Consider the following 20,624-nt stretch of genomic DNA (forward strand, 5'->3'; position numbering starts at 1 on the left):
CCGGGCGCAAGCCGAGAGAATCAAGGGACATTTATTTCTTGTCAAGCAAGCCATCTGCTAGTCCCTCGCCCAGTTGCCAGCCATACGCTAATGCCTGAGCACGAAAATAGGGCTAAGGAATTGGGACGTCTTCTCCGCCCCTCGACATTAGGCTCTTGAGAGATATCCCATTCGGTCTCCATTGCCGGAGTTCAGATGCTGCCTTGCCTTGCTATCCAATCTCCTCCCACCTTATATTGCCCTGGACATTCGGGCCTCAGTTGAACTCTGTCCTCTTCTCGAGCTAAAACGGCGTCGTCCTCTGGCGGCTGATCAGCATCTGGGACGTTCCCTGTATGCTCGGCGCCTCCACATCCGGGGAAATTTGAACATAGAGTAAGCCGGTGACTTAAGCAATTAGGCCGTCGGCATTGAGCTGGAAAATCCACCATGTCATCTGGGACGGCCGACGTTCTACGAGTTCCCCCAGTGGTCTCCCCGGGTGCGCAGTCGCCCAAGCCAAGACCCTAACCTTCGACAACCCACTCCAGATTTGTAGTCGGCTATCGATTTAGACCCCGGGTTGACTGTACGAAGGGTCGCGGAAGGTTCGGACGAGCCTGCTTCTAAGCATGTATGCTGGCTTTCTCGGACTTTTCGGACTCGCTGGGTGGACAAGTGGTCGAATAGCAAATATGGACTAGCTTGGAGCGACAACGAATGAACTTCGGCGCCTGAAACCGAAGAGCAGAATGAAGAATAATCACACATGCCATCATGATAGCCGCCTGATGGTTTCGAGAATTGCCAGACGAGTGACCCGTATACAAGCCCGCGAGCGGCGCAGCTGCCGTTGTTATGCTCAAAGATACAACCCGGGATACACCCTTTCTCGATGAGCAATTAACACATTAGTCCACTATGTAGCCGTCCCTAGCCGCTGGGGATAACATTGAACATGTTTCTGACAGAAAGTATTCCCTCAAGTGCCAAGCGGTGGAAAAGGACTTCAGTTCTCAGCTTGGCTTGGCATGAGGGTGCGCTATACCACGATAATCCCTCTTGGCACTCGGTCAAAATCTGAATAGGCATGGTTACACCTCGCATCGGGTCCTCGGCCAAAATAAGCTTACTTCAAGGAGATTGTTTGGGACTTCGGGATGCTAGTAATAGGCATGTACTGGAACTCCATGCAATGCCAACGTCCTGCCGTAGGTAGCTAGCCGAGGGAGTCCATCGAATTATTAACCGCAAAAGTCCCTCGCTTTGATTTGCTCGCTTGCTGTTTGCATCGCGAAGCCCGCTACATTTAGTTCCCTTTGCTCACTTTATACCAAGGAACTATTAACTCTCTTGTCAGTTAAACTCCTTTGCTACTCCCACCTCGATTGCTGTTCGGCCTTTAGGGGGATACTCAAAGCATAGTCACAACAATCAAGTTGGAAAGGCCTACGACCGTTATCTATGGCCTCTCCCAAACCTTTTGTTAAACCATTCTTTAACAAAAATCAAACCTTGGAGATTCCCGTTGAGCCTGAGCTCAAATGGAGAGTTGAATCAGCCCAAAACTAGGGGGTTATGCTTGGTGCCAAGCCATTATAAGAACTTCCGTCAGTGTGGACCTCTCAGTCACATGTGGCACCAAGACAGAACTTCAGTCACTGTGCCCAGACCTCAACCTTATGAGGCTACTTAGTCTATGGTGTTGATACAGGAGAAGTCAAGAATTCGCGTATTGCTGCCAAGCTTAACCCTGGCGGCCCTGAGCTATGTACTACAACTTCACTATGACTTGGCAGATCCCGCAGGATTAAAATTGGACTTCGAAAACTTTTACATGCTTTGATTGGGTCGAGTGTAAAATTATCGAGGAAACTAAGTCTCTTATTGAGACTTCGGAGTAGGCAGTGTGTCGAATCTGATTTATTCTAGTGGGAAGGCAAGCCTCATGACCGAGGCTTGAAAGGTTCAGCCCCTCACTCGCGGAGTATAAAGACTTGATCAAGTCTCACTATTCATGAGGTTCCAATCCACCTGCTCTCATCATCAACCGAAATCTCCCAGTTAACATCAGAGAGTCTAATTCAATCTACTCTACTCACCATGAAGACTGTTCTCTCCGCACTCGTGGCGGCCACCATGGCTCGCATCACTTATGTAAGTCGCGGCTCTGACAACCTACCTTTTTTTATGGGTATAGACCCCTTTACTAAATCTTGCTTTATCTAGGCCTCTCCAGTCGATTCTGGCCTCGTTGCTAGGGATAAGAGTGTGATCCCTTACCCCATCGGCCTTCTGGGCTGGGAGGGGCCCCTTACCCCCGGAGGTCCTGATGTGTACTACGAGGGCGCCGACATCGAGGCTATCAACGCCCAGATCCTCATCGACGCCCCCGAGGCCTCCATCTTTGTCAACATCACCGAGTCCGGTGTTGAACAGAGAGATATGCACGACAATAGCCCTCTCGAAGCTCGCCAGGTACCTATTTTTACCACACTTCAACAGCAGTCTTACTAATGAACAACAGGCTTATTCTCAAACCTGCGGAGCTGGCCGCTGGGGCCTCGTGTCCCAGATTGATATCCAAACTGGCATTAACCACTTGTACAACGTCGGTCGTTGCATCGTGCAGGCGCGCCAGTGCATCCGGACCACCTGCAACCAGGATTCGGCCATTGCGTGGTGCAACGACAACACGTACGCCATCAACGTCCCCTGCCGCACCGTCGCCGACTTTGCTTCCCTCGCCATGTGGGAGTGCGTCAACTGGCGCGAGATCCCCTTCCCGAACCTTCCCTCTACCCAGCGCTTCCACGAGGCCGAGCGTTGGAATGTTATTTTGTCGGAATGCGGCAACTTCAGCCCCGGTGGCCAGCCGGTTTAATTCTAGCTCGGAGATCCTGGCAAAGTCATTGCTGGCTACAAAAGGAGCGTCGATGCTTCGATGTCTCTTTCTTGACCACAAACACGCGCGGCCAGCAGAGTATGCGGCCGAGTTCAGATCAAAGGAGGGAAGACAAGCCGGGTCGATCTCACATGTTGAGCCAAATGCCCTCACAACTCCACTTCTTATTTCATTTATTCTCGTGTATTTAAAATCTCGGAGGTACCGAGAATTGCTTCTTATACTCGTGCAATTTTACTCATTACTCCCGCGAACCACGTAAACGTTGATCCTTATAGTTTGAGGAAATTCAGTGTCTTCCAGCACATGATGTCTCCGCAAACAAAATGTACTCCACATACGCTTGACGATCCCGGTTTGGTTAGACTACGGGCTAGTGTAAGTTAAGGGGCTGCCTAAAATCTAGAAGAGGCTTCCGTCCAACATGACCCAGAGATCTTTCATTCCTCTCCCCGAGGCCCTGTTGAATTGCTATTCAGAATCACTTGCTTGACACCGCATGTTAGAATCCATTCCTCAGCCCTCATCTCCTAAGATGGCCTCATCTCCAGATGACATCGCAGTCTCGCTGGCTGCATATCGTTCATTCATCTCAACGCAGAACCGCCGCGCTCTCGATGTTTACGTACCATTCATTGCCACCGCGGTACCTGACGATCTAGAAGACGATGAGGACGTCGAAGAACTCCGCCTGGACGGTCTCAACACGCTTCTTGACACCACCATCAAAGACTTTGGCGTTTCAGAGCCCAGCGAGATTCTTACACGTTTCGATGAGCTGGCGCCGAGGATTGGCCTCGACGGTACCTACGTGATGCAAGAGCACGAAGGCACCTCTGAGGAGCGTGACGCTATTCGTCGCGAGTACCTCTCCGTCATTGAAGAGAGTCTGAAGCGAAAGTCTAGAGAAAACGTGCGAGAAGCCATTTCGATTCCCGAGGACTTTCGCGTGCTGGCCAAGCTCGTTGACGGTATTGTGGGCTATGGGCTGCCCGTCTTTCGGAACCGGGCCCACCCGGCCTTCTGGTGGGGTTGCCGAGATGATCTATGCCCGCACGCCGACAGGGTGATGACACCTGAGGACCTGACGCAGCACGCGGGCCTCCCAGAGGGCTGGCAAATCGCGGGAGGGTGGGCGCCTGGCACAGGGCCTGATGCCAACTTCAGCATTGTGTATAGCCGCGAGTCTGACGAAGATCCTTGGAAGTGGAGGTACACTCTTTCCACGCTGGATCACGGCCTACACATCTTTGAGACGATTCCAGAGTTTCTGGCCTGGTACGCGCATTTCAGGCAGTCCGATGAAGTTCCCAGGCCTGACGAGCTGGACGCCAACAGTCTCCTTTTCGGCGAAATCTAGCCTTGGTTTGTGGCCTCGGAGTCGGAATCAAGAAAAAGGAAATCATTGCCAAATAGTATCAAAACGAGATATACAGGCGATCTAAGTGAAGCCTACTACGTCCACCACAAAATCTTGTCATCTCACTCCCCATCATCTGGTCCACAATGCCCACAAGAATGCACTTTGTGAACGAATCATCATTTCAATCAGGTCATTATAGGTTGTGTGTAGCCACGTAAGGGAAAATAGGCCGCACTGTCGAAACCTTTGGCGTGGAAGGCATTGGGTCGGGTCTTTAAGGGCTCTCACATACTTACTCTGCAATGCGGGTAAAAGTGGCACATAACTAAGCATTGAGCGCAAGGTGATTGAGAGGAATTGGCGACATAGCAGCACCAGGTTGCAGGAACCATGAACTCGCTAAACAAGACGAAACATTTTTTTTGTTTTTTGAATCGATAATTAACATAAGGAGTTAGCATCAGCTTCAGAACAACTCCCCCTGAGGCCACTGTTCCCATACTAAGCTGCCGCTGGATAAATCAAACCGCCAGAGGGAACATCCTTCGGCCTTTAGCTGGGTATTAAATCTCTTTTGATAACTCGAAAGCCCATGACGTTTCTTGTGTACAGTCCCTCGTATTTGTTTTCCTCTGGTCGCTTGGTCATCATCGCCTTGTTGGAATTCGCTTAGGCATATCTGATCTTACAGCTTATGCACGTAATACTGCCTCAAGGATACGAGGTAGATCGTGGACAATTGATGTAAGTCAGCCTTGGCCAGCGTCCGACTAGCGAAGTTCCTTCCCGAGGCACTATCTTGCGGAGGTCCTCATAGGCAGACCTGCAGTCGAATGGACTCTCGTAAGCCCACCATCTTACGAGCGGTGTGGGAAGATCAGGGCACAAACAGAAGACATACATGTGCGGAATGTCGACAAGGCCTAAAATGTCATTACATTACCATATTGAAACACGTCTTGAAGTCATACCGAACATTGGTGGACATCAATATAAATAGGACGAAGCTTTCCACGGTAACTTGAATTATATCAACTCCAGACCGTAACCAAATGCTTTGTGCGTCCATACGTTTATCAAAGAAACCTAATTGCCAACCTTCCTCATTCTATCCAAAGACAACTTCGAAATGGTCATTCTAGCCATCCTGAAAACAACCGTTCTTGCTGCTGGTGCAATAGCGGCAACCATTTCCGCCAGGAACGATGATGGAACCAACAGTTTCCGTCTATGGGCCAACATGCTTTACCCCGATTCCCCAGGCAATGGGCCTATTATCCAGGGTTATGAGCTCGGCTACGTCTCCGACGCCGCATGTCAAGCCACCGTGATCCTGGTACCCGAGAGTCAAGGAAGCATGTTCTATGCCAATAATAATACCCTTGGCGTTGACTTTGGCGGCGACTCATCCTCCTTTTCCGGCATGGTGGTGCCCTGGCGCGGGCCTGCGATGGTACCTAGCGGTAGACCAGTGGAGCTCAAGTGCGAAGACGGTACACAAGGTCTCACCCTCAACGATAACGGGGTATACTATCCCGGGGAAATGGGTCCAGATTTTAATGGTGCATTCATGGTGTGCGAGAATGGAGCTGAACCGTTTCTAAGCTTCTATGGTTGGGGTCAGAGGCCTCTATGGGGTTGCACTGTAATTCAGCTTCTGCCTATCTACTAAAGCCTAGGAGCAGATTGCCTTCCTTTTGATGTGCAACGGAAGGAAATCTGTGTAAATCACTTGCTACGATCGCTAGTGCTATGTACTCGATATGGAATTCCAGGGAACTGCATCCATAAGTACTTGTACAATTGAGTAACATCATGTCAATGCATGAACATCGTGTTGGTAACTCGACATTCTAGAGAAAGTCCGTTCAGGGCATGCTTCGGGGGCTATTGGATGTGACTCGGGGGATCACTGTATTTCTAGGGTCAACCAATGTTAGCGGCCGCCACGCTGAAAGTATACTGCCGGGTTAGTGCAGACCGTCTGCCTATCGAGACCAGCGCACATCACTTTGTCCAAGTCCCTATTCGATTCCACCGTCTCTATTTCCAGCACCCGTACTATTATATCCGGACTCTGCAATGAACCTGTATCGATGTATACTTGATAATTGGATACTCCAGCATATTCACCTTCGATACATCTGCTGTTCGAATAGGTGCCTACAGTCTAAGATTCAAACTACATATGTCATTCCTATTTACCCTACAGTGTACGTAATTGAAATCCCTAATGATCTGGGAAAGGGGAGAGTAAGTTCGCACTCTCCAGCAGATTGAAACCCTACACAGTTCAGATATCCTTGTTGAGATTACTTAGGTTGAGCTTGGAGTTAGCTAGTCAACAGGCATTCATGTAGAGGTACGGAATCTTGGTCAAGATCCTAGATGGAGAGCACAAGGTAGATTTTGCCGTTGGCCACAAAGCACCTAACTAAAATCTAGCGACCTCGCCCCTCCCGGACACAGCCTTTGTACAGTGTGATAGCACCATGACATGGAGGTAGACCCTAAGCCGGCCCCCCAAATCTCTTCATGCCGAACTTGAATATGAAAGGAGGGAGGCCTGCTCCAATGCTATAAAAACGACAAAGGAAATCCTTTTTTTCTTCTTTTTTCTTCTCTTTTTTCTGTTTTTTCTGTTTTTTCTTTTTTTTTTTTTTTTTTTTTTTTTTTTTTTTTTTTTTTTTTTTTTTTTTTTTTTTTTTTTTTTTTTTTTTTTTTTTTTTTTTTTTTTTTTTTTTTTTTTTTTTTTTTTTCCTTTTTTTTCTTCTTCTTTCCTTAAAGTTTTCTTTCCACCCTCTCGGGGGGTTTTTAGTTTTGACCATTTCTTAGGAAATAGGATAGGCTCTCAAAATGAAGGACTTGTACCAACGCCATCAACCTCCCCCTCCCTACCTCTCCGGGGTATGACTGTTCGACCGACAAGTTGAATGAAATTAACAATCGATCTTCCACGGCAGTAAACATTTCTCTTCGAAATTATGAGTTTCTCTAGACCTCGGTCTCGGCCTGTTCGGAAGCTTGGGGTCCGTCCACCCAGTAGTGTTGTTCGGGCTCAAGTGAAAAGACTGTGTGCACATCCTACTTGCGCCAACGGCTGAGGGTAGCTTCTGTTGCCGAGGAGAGATTGGTGGAATTCAAGTTTTATCTTTCAGGTGATAAAGCCTAGGTTTCCGCAAATTTGTTTTGGGTATCAAAAATCCGACTGTTTTTGTCGACGCGAATGGTGCCTTTATCCATAGGCCGGACACAATCGTGAGGTACGGCCCAGGTATCCCTATAGTTGAAATAACAGTCTTTTGGCATATAAGTCCTGTTATTGCTGCCGTCGACAAAATGCAGGTCTGCGCGATCTTGGGTATCTGGGCTACCGGCAAGGAACAGGTGTGTGTCGGTACGATCTTGAGATTTCGTTGACGTGGGAGAAATTATATAAATGCGAGTGTGGCTATCGTAGCCCAGGATGATTCCAGGACGTCCCTTGGAATTGTCATAAGCCCAGAAACCACCATCGCACCAGATGACCTTGCCTATCTCCGCACAAGCACCTGACTGTCTGAAAAGACAGCCATACAGATCATCTGGCGTCGACAAATTCATGAACAGCCGGTCGAATCTCTCACCTCTTGTTCCTTGATTCCCTAAGGATTTGTAGCTTGCCGAAGGCACATAACCGCTCAAAGGTGATAGGGGTATCGGAGCAGTAATAAACTGGGAGGTATGCGCAATATAATTGTCGTAAATAATCCTGACGTAAAACAAGTTTCCATGGCGAAAGATAAGCCTTCTGATGGAGTATCCAAATAAAACCTGAACATCAATTGATTCACACCAAAATGAAGGCATTACTTGTCCTGTTCTAATGTCGCAAAAGGAATTCGCGAAATGTTGTAAACCGGCGTCAGAAGCTACATCTCCTGGCCCTCCCATCGAATCTTGACCTGCTCCGGGAAATGAGTGATTCCGTTGAGGCATGGTATAATGAGAGACGAGGGTGTGCCACAATATCTAATGTGCTTAAGGGAGTGTTGATTATGTTAGGGAGTTGGTGTCAGATTATTGAAGTGGAGCAGGCAGTTCGGGGAGGGCGGATGGTTTAGGAAACCTTCTGGATGTCTTGGCGATGCTACCAAAATGAGGACTGTTTTCGAGGCTGGGTGGAGAGCTAGGTCGGAATAGGTTTGTAGGAGAACTACGGCGTTTTTATATTGGCAGCCCGACTCGGATTCATTCCCTCTGAACGAGGCAGACTTAGTGCATCAGGTGATGCTGCAATGCTCCTGCAAGGTCCTTTTCGTGACGACATCCTGCTGGGCTATTGGTTATCAAATGCCGCTCCTTGCAAAATAATTGCTTCAAATGAAAGCCACAAATGCAAGATCTCTGTAGTACAACACAAGTGGTACTCTTGGATAAGTGTGCAGCAACCTCTAGAAATACTGATTGGACAAACCAAGACATCATATGATTTTCCCTGGACTAGATGAGTGACAGTCAGTGCTGGCAGACCGACCGCTCAGAACCCCGACCGAGCGTATCATGAGCGAGCTATGACGCTACCGGTGCACGTGTTTACAGAGCGCAGCACTGCATACGACCTGGGTTCAATGTCATAGGCCGTTGCCACTTCCTAGTCGTCTAAAAAACGCAAGCAGAAGATGATCGTTTAGAAAAGTTGGAAACCCTGCATAAGCTTTTGAAGATATGTCTTATTTGTAACGGATATCCGGTAAGACTAGAATCATGTTGAACGAATGGTGCTCCGTATCCAGGGTTTTGGCACACTAAAGTTTCCTGGAAGCTAAGAGACAAAGAATTGCTGTATACATATTGATGAAGCGGTCCAGTCGGGTTTCAATCCATGCCATAGTGTGACCCCATAGCCAACTCGTCTCTGTGATCGTCTGATTCAGGCTCGAAGCTAGAGTCTTTGTTACTTTCAGTCCCGCCAGGTTTACCCTTCGTCTCCTTCCCGCATACGGGGATACCATGACAGGTACTGATCTGGGCAGGGTCTGTGTTGTATTTGAGTGAGTCTTAAGCGTGAATCTGGAATGCCAAAGTACTAGACCTACTCTGCGGACTTGATGGTTTTCCGGCTTTCAGTCCGTCGTTGTGTTCCTTCACCCAGCTCTGCTTGACTGGGGCGTTCCGTGGCGATTTGACTACGTAGCATTGATATGTGAGATCAAATAAACACATTAAGGAGACCAAGTACCCGTTCACTGACCTCGCCGAGCGTATGTACGAACAATCTCGTCGTCGCTGGTAAAAGCGATGCCGCAATTCTTGAAGTGCGCAGTTGCTAGACCATCTTCAAAGGGATCACTATTGAAGATTGGATCATGGCAGCCTTTGCTCATCTTTGGGCAAGAAAGAATGTAGAAACTTGTGTCGTCATTGAGTGTGTAAGAAAAGACAAAGTTCTTGGGGTAGTATACTGTGATTGACGACGTCAAGGTGCATGCTACATTCTTCTGTCTAGAACGTTGGAAGCGCTTGTTGTTCTGTTTCTTCAATATAAGCTTCTGACGGCCGCTCTTGGGAATCGTTCTTTGGAGCGGCTTCTTGGTCGATGACGCAGGGGATGATCTATGTGTCTGTGTATCTTCCAAGTTCTCAAGGCTATGATTCCGCCTGCGTCTCTTATTCAAGTCTAGACGGTCATGACTAGGCACTTGGGGGGAAGGATTCCGAGATTCCAAGTGAGGCTCTGTGGTCTTTTCAGTCTTTTTTGAAGAAAGCCCGTCTGATGACTATCTTGATTGTGAGTGGTATGAAGGGGAGAACAGGCCAAAGAGTCTGATTAAATACCACTATCGAAGTTTCACTAGGCTGACGAAGTTCAGGCGGTGTAGTGAACATCGGTCGCTTTGAGGGGGCATACTCCAAGGCAGAGAAGAAAAGCCCTTGACCCTGTTCGAGAGAGAAGTTGCTGACGTTGCAGAGAAAGGTTCTCTCAATTTGAGCAACGATAGACCCTTTCTCATCAGAGGGAAATCGGCTTGGCGTTTCGGACACGAGTTTATCCCGCATTCTTTCCCTGAAGGTTTCGTATTGATTGACGAGCTTTTTCATTCCCCGATTCAGTTCCCCCTCGAGGTGAGTGTTGTAGTGTTGTGTCAGCTTTTGAACATATTCTGCGGCGTTCCGAGAGATTGAAGGTGTCATCGGCAGGTCAGCATCCATGATGAACAGGCAGGTTTTGTCTTACGACGGGTGGCGAAGAGGATGTACTGATAGGGGCAAGACCTGCAAGGTGTTTCTCTTGCGACACATTTAGGAAGGGTTTGGAAACTCAGAGTGCAGATGATAGAAGTACCTTAAGATCAGACAAGCAAGAATTAAGGCTTGCCTTAACTTTTCTTGTGTTTGCACCTCACTACACGCAACCAATATTGATAATGCAGCCTGCCGCACGCAAACAAATGTCGTCAATGAATTTTCAGGGCATTCGCTTATTTTCGCGAGAAGGCAAGCAAACATGTCGTAAGCAGATAAGAACAAAGAGAAAACAATAGCTGCAAGGACGTTCCCCACTAATGATCTCGAGACTTCGAAAGCGCTTACGCCATGCAATTTTGGGTGCAAACATTTAACCTGTTTGTCTCAAATTAGGACTCCCTTATAGTCTATGCTGCTGATCCCAAGGAAAACAATCAAAAGCTTTGCTGCATTGTCTTGCAAGCATGACAAGTTCGCAATGTTTTCTGCTGGTCCCTCTGATTCCCACAATGACTCCTTGATCAAAAACTTTCAAATATATCCATATTCAATTGCACAATTGCAAGCTTTGACATCGCAGTGCTGATTCGAACTATATTGCTTGATATGCTACACTTTTCACTTATCTCCACTTTAGAGACCTCAACAGTTAACTCAGATCACATCAACCTCCCTTCGTTTCTGATCCAGCATTTGGATTCACATTTTCCACCGTCAAGTTCCCAGATATCGGACGATTGTATTCTCTATGACGATATGGAATCTCCAGAGATTCATTCAGCGTAAGTGACAAGAGCTCTTGTCCGAAAGTACCGAACGAATACGTATGAGATTGTGACTACTTTCCATACCTCTGACAAGATGATCACAGGATATTGGGCTGGGATTGGGGCAGCACCGCAATCAGAGTCAGTCTACTCACTTTCCAAGGTAGAGAGCGGATTCTACAAGATGTATTCAACACAGGATCTCATCCTGGGCACGATGAGCGATACCAAAAGGGTGCCTTCAACTCGGCCCTGTATCTAGACGGAAAGGGCGATGTGTACCTTGGTGAAAGAATGGACGACAGTCGAATTCCTATCCCCTCCAAGGAACTTTTCAGCAGCAATTCCGCCGCCATCAATAGTTTCAAGGCTATCAATAAGAATCTGAACAGGGGGGGAATCAGGAGCTCTCAAGAGCTTATTGACGAGGGAATGGACGCCATCGCCAGAGCTGTTCTTCAGCAAGTACAAAGTTACTGTCAAGGAGGGTATTTGCACGGTCGTGTGCTCAGCGAGGTCAAGATCCTTCGGGTTGGGCTGTCCCACCCAGCATTCTGGGGGCACGAGGAGCGAACCTTCTACGAAGACATCATTAGGAGAGTCATGCCTGATTTCCCTGATATTTTTACGACCGACACAGATGTGGACTTCCACGTGGAAAGTCTAGCTTCAGCACATAACTTGTTCTGGAACCAACGCCTCCACAATAAGATTCTTCGAATCTCCGACAAACCTGCACTTTTAGTCTTCTTGGACTTTGGCGGCTACACTTTGGTAAGAATGTAGACACCTTGCTCCCCACATCCGAAGCCGCGCCCGGTATGGGATGATACTGACCAATATATATCAGAACGGCTGCATGTTTACTGTTGTTCAGGGCAAGAAACAGGTGTTTAGCTACTATAGAGTAGGCGACACATTCTGTAAGTCAGTACTTTGATTGTCTCTTTTTGTGCTGCTGTGGAACAGCCGTGGCTAAATCTTGTTCGCCCAGGCACAAGGGGAGGCACTCAACTGTGGGAGCAAGCCTTCGGGAGATTTGCAATAGAATACTTGGAAAAGAAGCTGAAATCCAAGCTACCTCCAAGAGAGCGGACGCAGCTTCTTGAAAACTTTCATCTGCATATCAAGAAGTTACGCTCGGACAAGATCAAGGAGATGTCGCTGCATATCACAGATCCGCAGAATGCAAGGAAATCGCTGACGGTGTATCTTTCGGAAGAAGAAGCCTAGGGCTGCTTTTTGGATGGGATGAAACGACCCATCGAGTTGGCAAAGGAGAAAATTGCTGAGGCGGCAACTCTCAGCAACAGGGTACGAGTTGTAGTTTCCGGCGGAAGCGGCAAAAGCTCCGTCGTCCAGACCCACATCTGGGAGGCGTGCAGGAAAGCCAAAATCAATGATCCCTTCTTCTTTCACGAAAAGGCGGGAGATAAGGAGTAATAATAGCTGTTCCAGAGCTTTTCTCAAACGTCATATTTGCTAACTTACGCTGTAGTTCATGGAATATCTCCAAAGGAGCGGCAATTGCCACGGCGACTACCATGACGGGCCTTGAGTTCATGGAAAGAGGGGCAGCATTCGGAATCCAAGTTGGGTCCTTGAAGAATGACGATGGTTCGGCATGGAAGCGAAGTCAGTCAGCCGCCGCGAAACAGGCAATCTTTTGGCAAGAAGAGATCGAAGTCACCGCTGATGCAGTATGTACAAATTTACTTTGTCAGATGTCATTGATGCAGAGCTTCGAGTTGTGACTGAAAGCGTTTTACTTGTCTCTATTGGGGATTGGAGACTGATGTATCTGGTATACAGACGAAGTCTTATCCGTTCACAACATGGTGTTCTGGGCAGAAATGGCTCAAGATCGTGTGTGATCCGTTCTTAAAAGTCTCAGAACGCAGAAAGAAGCTTACGGCATCACTGAGCTACGACGTCCTCGAGCTCCCTCCACCCAAAAGAGGCTACTGGCGTTTCACTCAATCAATCGTCTACAAGGGTGATGCCTTGATCCTTTTGCTGCACAGAGATTATTTGGGGACCAGCAAAAATGCACATACAGTCATGAGATCTGAGATTCCTTTCTCCTGTCCCATGTATTTTGAAAATTCTTCAAATTGTTTCTTGCTCGACACGGATGTGGATGATGAAGGTCGTGGTCTTCGACTTAGTGAAGAGGGAACGCTTACATCCTGCACTGTGGATTCCGTGAAGGAACAGCTGAGAGGCCTGAAGAGCAGCACACAGAACCATCCTCCGCCTCGCAAACGCCAAATACAGGTATCGGAAACGTCGCCACGGACGAAGAGGCGACAACTCGGATGGAAGCCTACTGGTCATCTCCTTCATTTTCGACTACCTTCAGCGGGGAGCTGTGATTCATCACAGGGGCAAAACGAAAGAATCTCAGGTGCACAGATTTCAGTTGTTGGTAACACCCATGATAGCAGTTCTGATTCCGATTACGAGCCTATCAGTCATCAAGGGACGCCTCCCACAAGATCGATGGAGACAAGAAGTTGCTCATTACGAGAACAAGGCGAGCACACCCCATTGTCACTCGAATTGGGAACCGAGTGTTCGCTAGCCACTTCCGAAGATGACAGTGACGATGTTAATCTTGCCTCTTAATATTCCGGGTTAGGTGACAGCCTTTGAACAACTGCGATATTCAGCGTTTTCCCTTTATTCTGAACGGCACTTCATCCGCCGATTGGACTGAGAGGAGGGAAAGATAGTCTGCTAGCTAATACAATCGTTTTATTCTTACTTAATCCTGCTTCAGCCCATAATCTCATACGTGCTTAGGCTTCTTGGTGTGTGCCTCCCAAAAGGAAAGGAATTGGGGGTGTTGCCGCAAGTCAAGTACTGGGGGCTAAATTGTATTGAGGTCGAAGTACAAGGGATGCCGCAGTGGCAAAAGCGGTAAAAGCGAACTTACTGCCATATAATAAAATAGGCTATTCTATATTCCAGTTGCAGGCTTGAAATTCACTGTTTATGGAACGTGATACAAGCAATAAGGCTTATTCTTCAAGTTGTAGAGGCTGTTTTCACACGTAGAGGAACAGGTACAAAGCGCAACACAGGGCCCGTCCGCGTTGTGTTACGGCACATTCAGACTGGCAAGTACATTAAACATCCTTAAAAGGCCTCAAATATTTGCTATCTTAGCTGTAACTGGGGCTGTGTAGGGGGTGCACCTGGCGACATCGGTACAAGCTGTGGTAATTGGTGGCTTCTATAGCGGCGCACGTGTAAGAGCAATTACTGGCATGATATGCAGCATTGCCACTTGCCTACCCTATAGAAATGTATGCTTCATTATTTTACTCTTGGTATTGGGAACAAATACGACGGTGGTATTGCAGGTCACTCGCGAAGCCTTCGATATATGATGGTAGCGAGGAAATTCAAAACGGCAATCCTCTGGATCTAAATTCCAAGTAGGCTGTTGTGGTGTCCATATGTGGATGATGCGATATCAAATGTGATTCTTGGTTGGGCACTAGTACAACATGGTAGAAGTATTGATGGCCTTTTGTGCCGTATCGAGGTACGTAAATGAGGCATAGATATCAAAGCCAGACACTGTCTCTAGTCATCCACGGACTTCAAGTCTCGCCTCATCCTCCACTTTGGCCCGACCTTCATTTCTATATACATGAGGGGTAGGAGTAGAGCACAAACGCCGCCAAGTAGAACATAACTCCAACTGATGCGCAACGCAGCCGTCATCCTGTCGATGAGACCCACCAAGAGGGCTGCCAGTAAGCAGCGTACGAGGTTCGTCTGTGACAACATTAGCATTGCCAATTTCTGGCATAGTTCTTCAGAGCAAGTTACTTACACATGCTGTCGCAGCCGAGCTCCTAGTTTGTAGAATATCGATCATCAGAGTCATGGTCGTGTTGAGAATAGCAATCGATGTATACCCCACTAGAAGCGTCAGCTGTGGGATCGCGACTTTATCAAGGACATGCAGCTCATGAGGTCAACTTACAGACAATTTGAAGGACGAGAGGAACAGCGATATGAACCCCTCGGTCGACGCAAAAGCCCCATGCTATGACAGCTCCGGAGAAAAGAACCAGTAACACGGGCATGGTCCTTAAACGTGCATACTCCTTAGGGAATAAGATAGCGCCATCGGATTCCTCAACCTTTTTCTTAATACGAGCATAATCCCAATCGAGGAACTTGCCGGTGAGGGTGCTGCCAACGATCATGCCGAATCCCGTGGGCAGGTAGCATAGACCGAGGGCGGTTTCGGACAACCAAGGGTAGACTTTAGCAAAAGAAGAGGCAACCGTCGTGACAACGGTGTTGTTGACTGCGTAAACGACGCCCGTGAACGTGAGGGTTATAGCGACGTCGGGATATACGAGGATGACAAAAGGGTTGATTGATCGTTTGACGCCGGGCTTGTTGCCCTGGATCTTATTCTTCCTCCGGGATCTACCTACTACGGGTAGAAGAGGGGTGTATACTCCACCAAGAGAGACGCTTCCGTTGCCGACAAGGTTGCGGAGAGTCTCCGGGAGGAACCTATAGAGATGGGTAGCCGTCAGCGCACGGTCTCGAGGAAAAAAAGGGAGGGCGAAACTTACAAAAGGATGAAGAGAAGGCAGCAAACAGCCATGATGACCTGGAACCAGAAAATGGAGCGCCATCCAAGTTTATCAGAAAGTGCACCACCAATCGCCGGAGCGATACAGGGTGAAAGCTGATAGTGTTAGTACTATGATAGGGTAAGGTACCTTTCGCGAAGCTCCAATAGTTGGCGAAACGTACCATAGGGCCCAGATTGAACGTGCCGAAGAATCCTCCCCTCTCCTCGGGAGTCGAAATGTCCCCGATGACACCCGCACCTGATACCCAATTGATTAGCGTCGCACATAGAGTGGGATGAGGAAAAGGACGAGTTACCAAGAGCGATCGTGCTAGCGCAACCTGCAGCCTGCAAGCATCGGAGGACGATCAAGAGCCAGAAAGCGTCTGTAGGAATTACGGCTATTCCTATACACGCTCCTATCAAAATGGTCAAGCAGACTAGGAAGACTGGCCTCCTCCCGTAGCGGTCGGAGAGGGGTCCCCATAGCATCGGAGCTATTCAGGTATAAGTGTTAGGTCGTATTCATTCACTGAATAGCTGGTAGGGTGGATATCAGGGGGCAATTTTTTGCAGGTCGTCTTTTACTTACACACGCCCTGAGTCGCCAGAAAGGCTGTCACTGTCAAGTTCAGAAGCTCGACGGACTTGCCGAATGCTTCTGATAGCTTCGGGATAGCAGGTAGGTAAATGTTTGCCGGCAGCGGGCTACGCCGAATGTCAGGGTAGGCAATGTGAGGCACGGAAAGACCTTACTTACCTATAGAATCCCGCAACGGCGACCATTGCGACAATGAACCACTTCTCTGTGCGAGAAAAGATGCTATAGGGCTCCGTTGGTGCATTCCCTTCCAGCGGAAGCACGAGGTTCTCCTGTCCGGGTTGGGGGTTCGAAGCAGCCGCAACGCCGGTCTCGGCATCGGGGCCATCGGTTTTAGGTTCGCCCATCGTGGGGCGCAAGTCGGAGGCCGCAGATCGGGGAAGTGGAGGCCGTGATGGAACCGTCCGGACGGCTCAATGGACTTGTGGTTCTCTTGGCGGAGGGAAAGATTGAGAATAAAAGGAAGAAATGCCCCTTGCGGTCCCCCTGCTGGCGAAATACTCATACCACCTCGGCCTACGAAAAATCTTGACCGATGACATTTTGGACCCCACGCAGACCCAGAAATCGGCCAAAATATTTCGGCGCCGGTTTCGGAAAAGGCGAACAGCGGCGGGTCTGCCGCGGCACGGTCATCCGAGAAGGGAGAGGGGCCAGTCCCCGTTTCTTAGGCTATGGACGGTTCGCATTAGTTAGCCTGGGCAGTCATTGATGTAATCTGTTGCTAGGCCTGCTAGGTAAGCGGACTGGCACATTGGCAGAGAGGCTCTTGAACGGTGGATCTGTGTGGGTTCGGCTCGTGGGGACTTCAGGGCCGGCTTGCGGTGATGTTTCCGGCGCATATCCGGGGTGCCAAGTTTCAAGGTTAGTGATAGGCTACCATGGGCTCGTGGCCGCTAGGAGGTCCGATATATCGGAGGCTAGGACCTTGAGATATTTGACAATGTCTTTTGCCTGTTTTTCATCTTGTCCAGAGATGCGAGGTGCGGCTTCTAAGGGCCGAGGCTGATGGCTTCTTAGCGACCGGCTCCCACTTGGAACACTTTGGCGAAGAAAACCTTCACCTCTACATGTACTTTGTCCAAGTCAATCATATGGCTGTTATTATCAAGCCCCTGCGCGATCGGGTTCAACACCCCCTTTAAGCAGTGATAGACTTGGCCTTCAAGTATGACCAAAAGACCTGTCGGCTTTGACCTCGTCAAAAAGTGACGCCTGTCTTGCACAACCTCTAATCCACGACCATCACAGGTATAATCGAGCTTTCATAGCAGAATGGGCTCAATGGAACGCTTTCTTCGGAGTCATCCTCTCGCCACAACGAAGCGCGATACGGAAAGCGAAGTTTCTATCCTAGATGCGCAGAGAGGAGAGTGAAAGAGCTGGAAAGGCATCCCTTATCGTCGAGTCACATTCGGCCGGAACATTCAAGCGCGAGCCGCCGCCCTGATTCTCGTGGACTAGCTTGTCATCAAGAAGACAATCAATGTCTTGACCTTGTGGTGGTGATGAACGCGAACATGCTCCTGTGAGTGCCTATCTAACACGGCGTTATCCTCAACTCGTCTTTCTAGCGACGCGAAGAGTTTATCGGTGACATAGGAGGTAGATTCACCTTCAAGATGCCAGGCGCAACGTCCGGGCTTGCTGTAAGGGACTCGGCTTTAGCTATCACGTTCTTTGCGCTTCTGGCGACGACCTAACCAGCCTACTGAGGACCAAGCGACGGCTGAGGATCTCCTCGTACACCTATGCAGATCACCCGTTCATGCGATCCTCCTCATAATCCTCAGCGCAGCCATTTAAGGAACAGTACCCAGCGCGCCTCGATTCGAAACTGCCTACGAGAACGAAACAGTCCACAGGGTGATGTCAGCTGTGGTCGGTCCAGCAGGAGGTCTCAGCAAGTTCGAAAGCATAGTCCTCTCATCCACGCTCTTCGGCAACATTGCAACAAAGAGATACACCATAACCATCAACTTCCAGCTTCTCCTCTCATCCTTTCCCCGAAGGTCCGCAAATGTCTCTTACGACGCGTATGCGCCGATGATGGCATCGGTGGCAAGTCTCGTTGAAATTCGTGACACCGCAGATTTCATTGAGAGTCTGGAGACCTTCGTCCCTCTCATTAGGTACTGGTCCGTGGCATTCCTCAATGTGAACCGTGGACCGTGGACCGTGGTGCTCGTCGACCACCTCTGGTTCCGTGACGTCAAATGCGCGAGGTAGGACCCAGACTCCTGGGACAACGTCGCGAGGCTGCCGCGAGGCGTGGCTGCGTTTGGTCGTGCTTCTCTTGCCTCGGCGTCCTCGTTCCCTGCATGGCGCAAATGTGGTGGATCGGGCCGATCGTCGAGACGGCCGGGGATATTGGAAGTTAGCTGGCGTTTGTGGTGTTTGGTTTGCTGTATTTGGCGATTGGATCGTTGGAAAGGAAGATTCTCAGGGCGACGAAGAATACCCCTGGAGAGTCGAGATGAATGGGGCCATGGCGGTGAGGTCTAACGGGTCTGCTGTACGAGCTGCGCCGCTTGGCCCGCTGGGGAGGATAGTAGGGGTAGCAATTCTATCAAAGAATCGTCTACTGTGCAGATGGAAAGGTTCATGAGGGATATGTAGCAAATCATTATTGGGTCCGATTCATACTTTACTGTTTGCTTGCCATAGGCAGGGAAGCACGGGCAGAAGCATATCAGGCGCAGCAATAGATCTATGCGCGTGGACACCTGCATCGCCTCTCTTCCCACGTTTTATTTGACGCACAGGATCTCTTGGGATGAAGGATGAGGGATCCCAGAGTGAAAAGTACAATGGGTGATTCACTCACCCGAAGTCCTCAACCTCCTGCAGCAGGCCATGCGTCCCTCTCTGGGCATGCCGCGCGTCGGGTGCCTCTAGCAAACAATTTGACATTCAGGGCGGCCTCATCCTTCCCTACGACCCTGAAACAAGGTTGCATCTGTCACAGCTTGCGTTCTTTGTTGGCAAATTCTTATCAAAGAGATGCCTTTTCCGGTCTTCCCATCCCCTTGGTACCCTCCTCGAGGCATTTTCGGGATCATCGTTGCCGGTCGAATAAGAGCACATGTAAACAGGCGGAATATTGACCATGCACTGCTTCGTGGTGTTGCAGCAGCATATGCAAGAAGGAAGCAAACAACACGTTTTCGGCCGCAAGCCGTCTCGCACAAGATTGCTCATGTTGGAATAACGCCCGAGTTGGGGCATTGCAGAGAGATCTTGCACCAACCAACTGAGACGAAACTCGTCCGAAGATCTTGTACTATGTCCGACTTTTCCTTTTTCTTCATTGTCGCGGCGGCAGTGGCGGGAGTAAGATCCGGGAGAAAACGTTAGGACGACTGTAAGGAGAAGGAGAAAAGTAAAAAAGAGTTGTTTGCTTTTCGCCGCATACTGTATGCAGGACAGGACATGTCGCTCCGAGGCCGCGGAAATGAAACCGCACCACCGCTCGGTCTGTGTCACCTACTCGAACAGACGAGGTTGCATGGGATGAAATTGAGTTAGATGTAGGGAGAGAGACAGGAGGAGAATATACACATTCTCACACGAAGTAGGTGAGAAGCGCAAGATGGTTCGACCGACAATTGGCCAATGCCGCCAGGCTTCACACTCACTGAATCTCACAGATTCATTCTCAGTCTCACCCTCACTCTTGCTCTCAATCTCACCCCTTACCACTCATCTTACTCTCACCCTTACTTTTCCTTATCCGCATTAACGATATCGAATCGCGGATGTCCCTCGGCAGTGGCTGTTTAGCAAATAGCAATCTACGCCGGTTGCGACCGAGACATGTGACGGTTCAAGTCTGACTACCTTGTGACCCTTTTTTTTTCAGATGCCAGTTGAACGTTATGAGCGCAAGTTGTCACAGCCTCTTCACTTCCATTCGACCGCGATATTGGGAGTCGTTTGTAGAGGTTGCCCGCCAGGTCGCAAGCCACTAAGGCGGGAACGGCGCTGGAGACGATCTTGTTCGAGAACCAAGTGCAAGGGATCGCGGAACCAGACCGGGACGTCGTGAAACCACGGCATTATCCTGCCTAGACGGCACTGTTGTTTGTCGTGATTCTCTCGAGTTGAGGCAGTGTTGCCATATCATACCCGGTCAACGGACTACGAACCTTCTAGCTCACCTCTCAAAAGTG

The 20,624-nt window shown here is 49.1% G+C and overlaps 8 protein-coding genes across 8 annotated transcripts; 5 read left to right on the plus strand and 3 right to left on the minus strand.

The window, feature by feature from the left end:
- Positions 1-2,082: 2,082 nt before the first annotated feature.
- CPAR01_02295 (uncharacterized protein) lies at positions 2,083-2,863 on the plus strand (the record flags this gene model as incomplete). Its single annotated transcript, XM_060486583.1, has 3 exons — positions 2,083-2,136; positions 2,209-2,457; positions 2,507-2,863. 3 exons carry the CDS (start codon positions 2,083-2,085, stop codon positions 2,861-2,863), a joined length of 660 nt encoding a protein of 219 aa, XP_060353911.1.
- A 556-nt stretch (positions 2,864-3,419) lies between these two features.
- On the plus strand, positions 3,420-4,244 carry CPAR01_02296 (uncharacterized protein; the record flags this gene model as incomplete). The annotated part of the gene is made up of 1 exon (XM_060486584.1): positions 3,420-4,244. One exon carries the CDS (start codon positions 3,420-3,422, stop codon positions 4,242-4,244), a length of 825 nt encoding a protein of 274 aa, XP_060353912.1.
- Positions 4,245-5,376: 1,132 nt separating this feature from the next.
- On the plus strand, positions 5,377-5,919 carry CPAR01_02297 (uncharacterized protein; the record flags this gene model as incomplete). Its single annotated transcript, XM_060486585.1, has 1 exon — positions 5,377-5,919. One exon carries the CDS (start codon positions 5,377-5,379, stop codon positions 5,917-5,919), a length of 543 nt encoding a protein of 180 aa, XP_060353913.1.
- Positions 5,920-7,415: 1,496 nt separating this feature from the next.
- On the minus strand, positions 7,416-8,180 carry CPAR01_02298 (uncharacterized protein; the record flags this gene model as incomplete). The annotated part of the gene is made up of 1 exon (XM_060486586.1): positions 7,416-8,180. The coding sequence occupies one exon, from the start codon at positions 8,178-8,180 to the stop codon at positions 7,416-7,418; it is 765 nt and encodes a 254-aa protein (XP_060353914.1).
- A 924-nt stretch (positions 8,181-9,104) lies between these two features.
- On the minus strand, positions 9,105-10,439 carry CPAR01_02299 (uncharacterized protein; the record flags this gene model as incomplete). Its single annotated transcript, XM_060486587.1, has 4 exons — positions 9,105-9,265; positions 9,326-9,415; positions 9,481-10,006; positions 10,065-10,439. The coding sequence occupies 4 exons, from the start codon at positions 10,437-10,439 to the stop codon at positions 9,105-9,107; spliced, it is 1,152 nt and encodes a 383-aa protein (XP_060353915.1).
- Positions 10,440-11,231: 792 nt separating this feature from the next.
- Positions 11,232-12,475, plus strand: CPAR01_02300 (uncharacterized protein; the record flags this gene model as incomplete). The annotated part of the gene is made up of 4 exons (XM_060486588.1): positions 11,232-11,257; positions 11,347-12,016; positions 12,093-12,165; positions 12,237-12,475. 4 exons carry the CDS (start codon positions 11,232-11,234, stop codon positions 12,473-12,475), a joined length of 1,008 nt encoding a protein of 335 aa, XP_060353916.1.
- A 2,361-nt stretch (positions 12,476-14,836) lies between these two features.
- On the minus strand, positions 14,837-16,799 carry CPAR01_02301 (uncharacterized protein; the record flags this gene model as incomplete). Its single annotated transcript, XM_060486589.1, has 8 exons — positions 14,837-15,031; positions 15,090-15,178; positions 15,243-15,787; positions 15,850-15,965; positions 16,034-16,110; positions 16,169-16,348; positions 16,444-16,559; positions 16,612-16,799. The coding sequence occupies 8 exons, from the start codon at positions 16,797-16,799 to the stop codon at positions 14,837-14,839; spliced, it is 1,506 nt and encodes a 501-aa protein (XP_060353917.1).
- Positions 16,800-17,972: 1,173 nt separating this feature from the next.
- CPAR01_02302 (purine-cytosine permease FCY21) lies at positions 17,973-18,681 on the plus strand (the record flags this gene model as incomplete). The annotated part of the gene is made up of 2 exons (XM_060486590.1): positions 17,973-17,980; positions 18,273-18,681. The coding sequence occupies 2 exons, from the start codon at positions 17,973-17,975 to the stop codon at positions 18,679-18,681; spliced, it is 417 nt and encodes a 138-aa protein (XP_060353918.1).
- Between the last annotated feature and the right edge of the window lie 1,943 nt (positions 18,682-20,624).

The sequence above is a fragment of the Colletotrichum paranaense genome (assembly GCF_030867605.1).
Source record: "Colletotrichum paranaense strain IMI 384185 chromosome Unknown Scaffold_2.1, whole genome shotgun sequence".
NCBI classification, from domain to species: domain Eukaryota; kingdom Fungi; phylum Ascomycota; class Sordariomycetes; order Glomerellales; family Glomerellaceae; genus Colletotrichum; species Colletotrichum paranaense.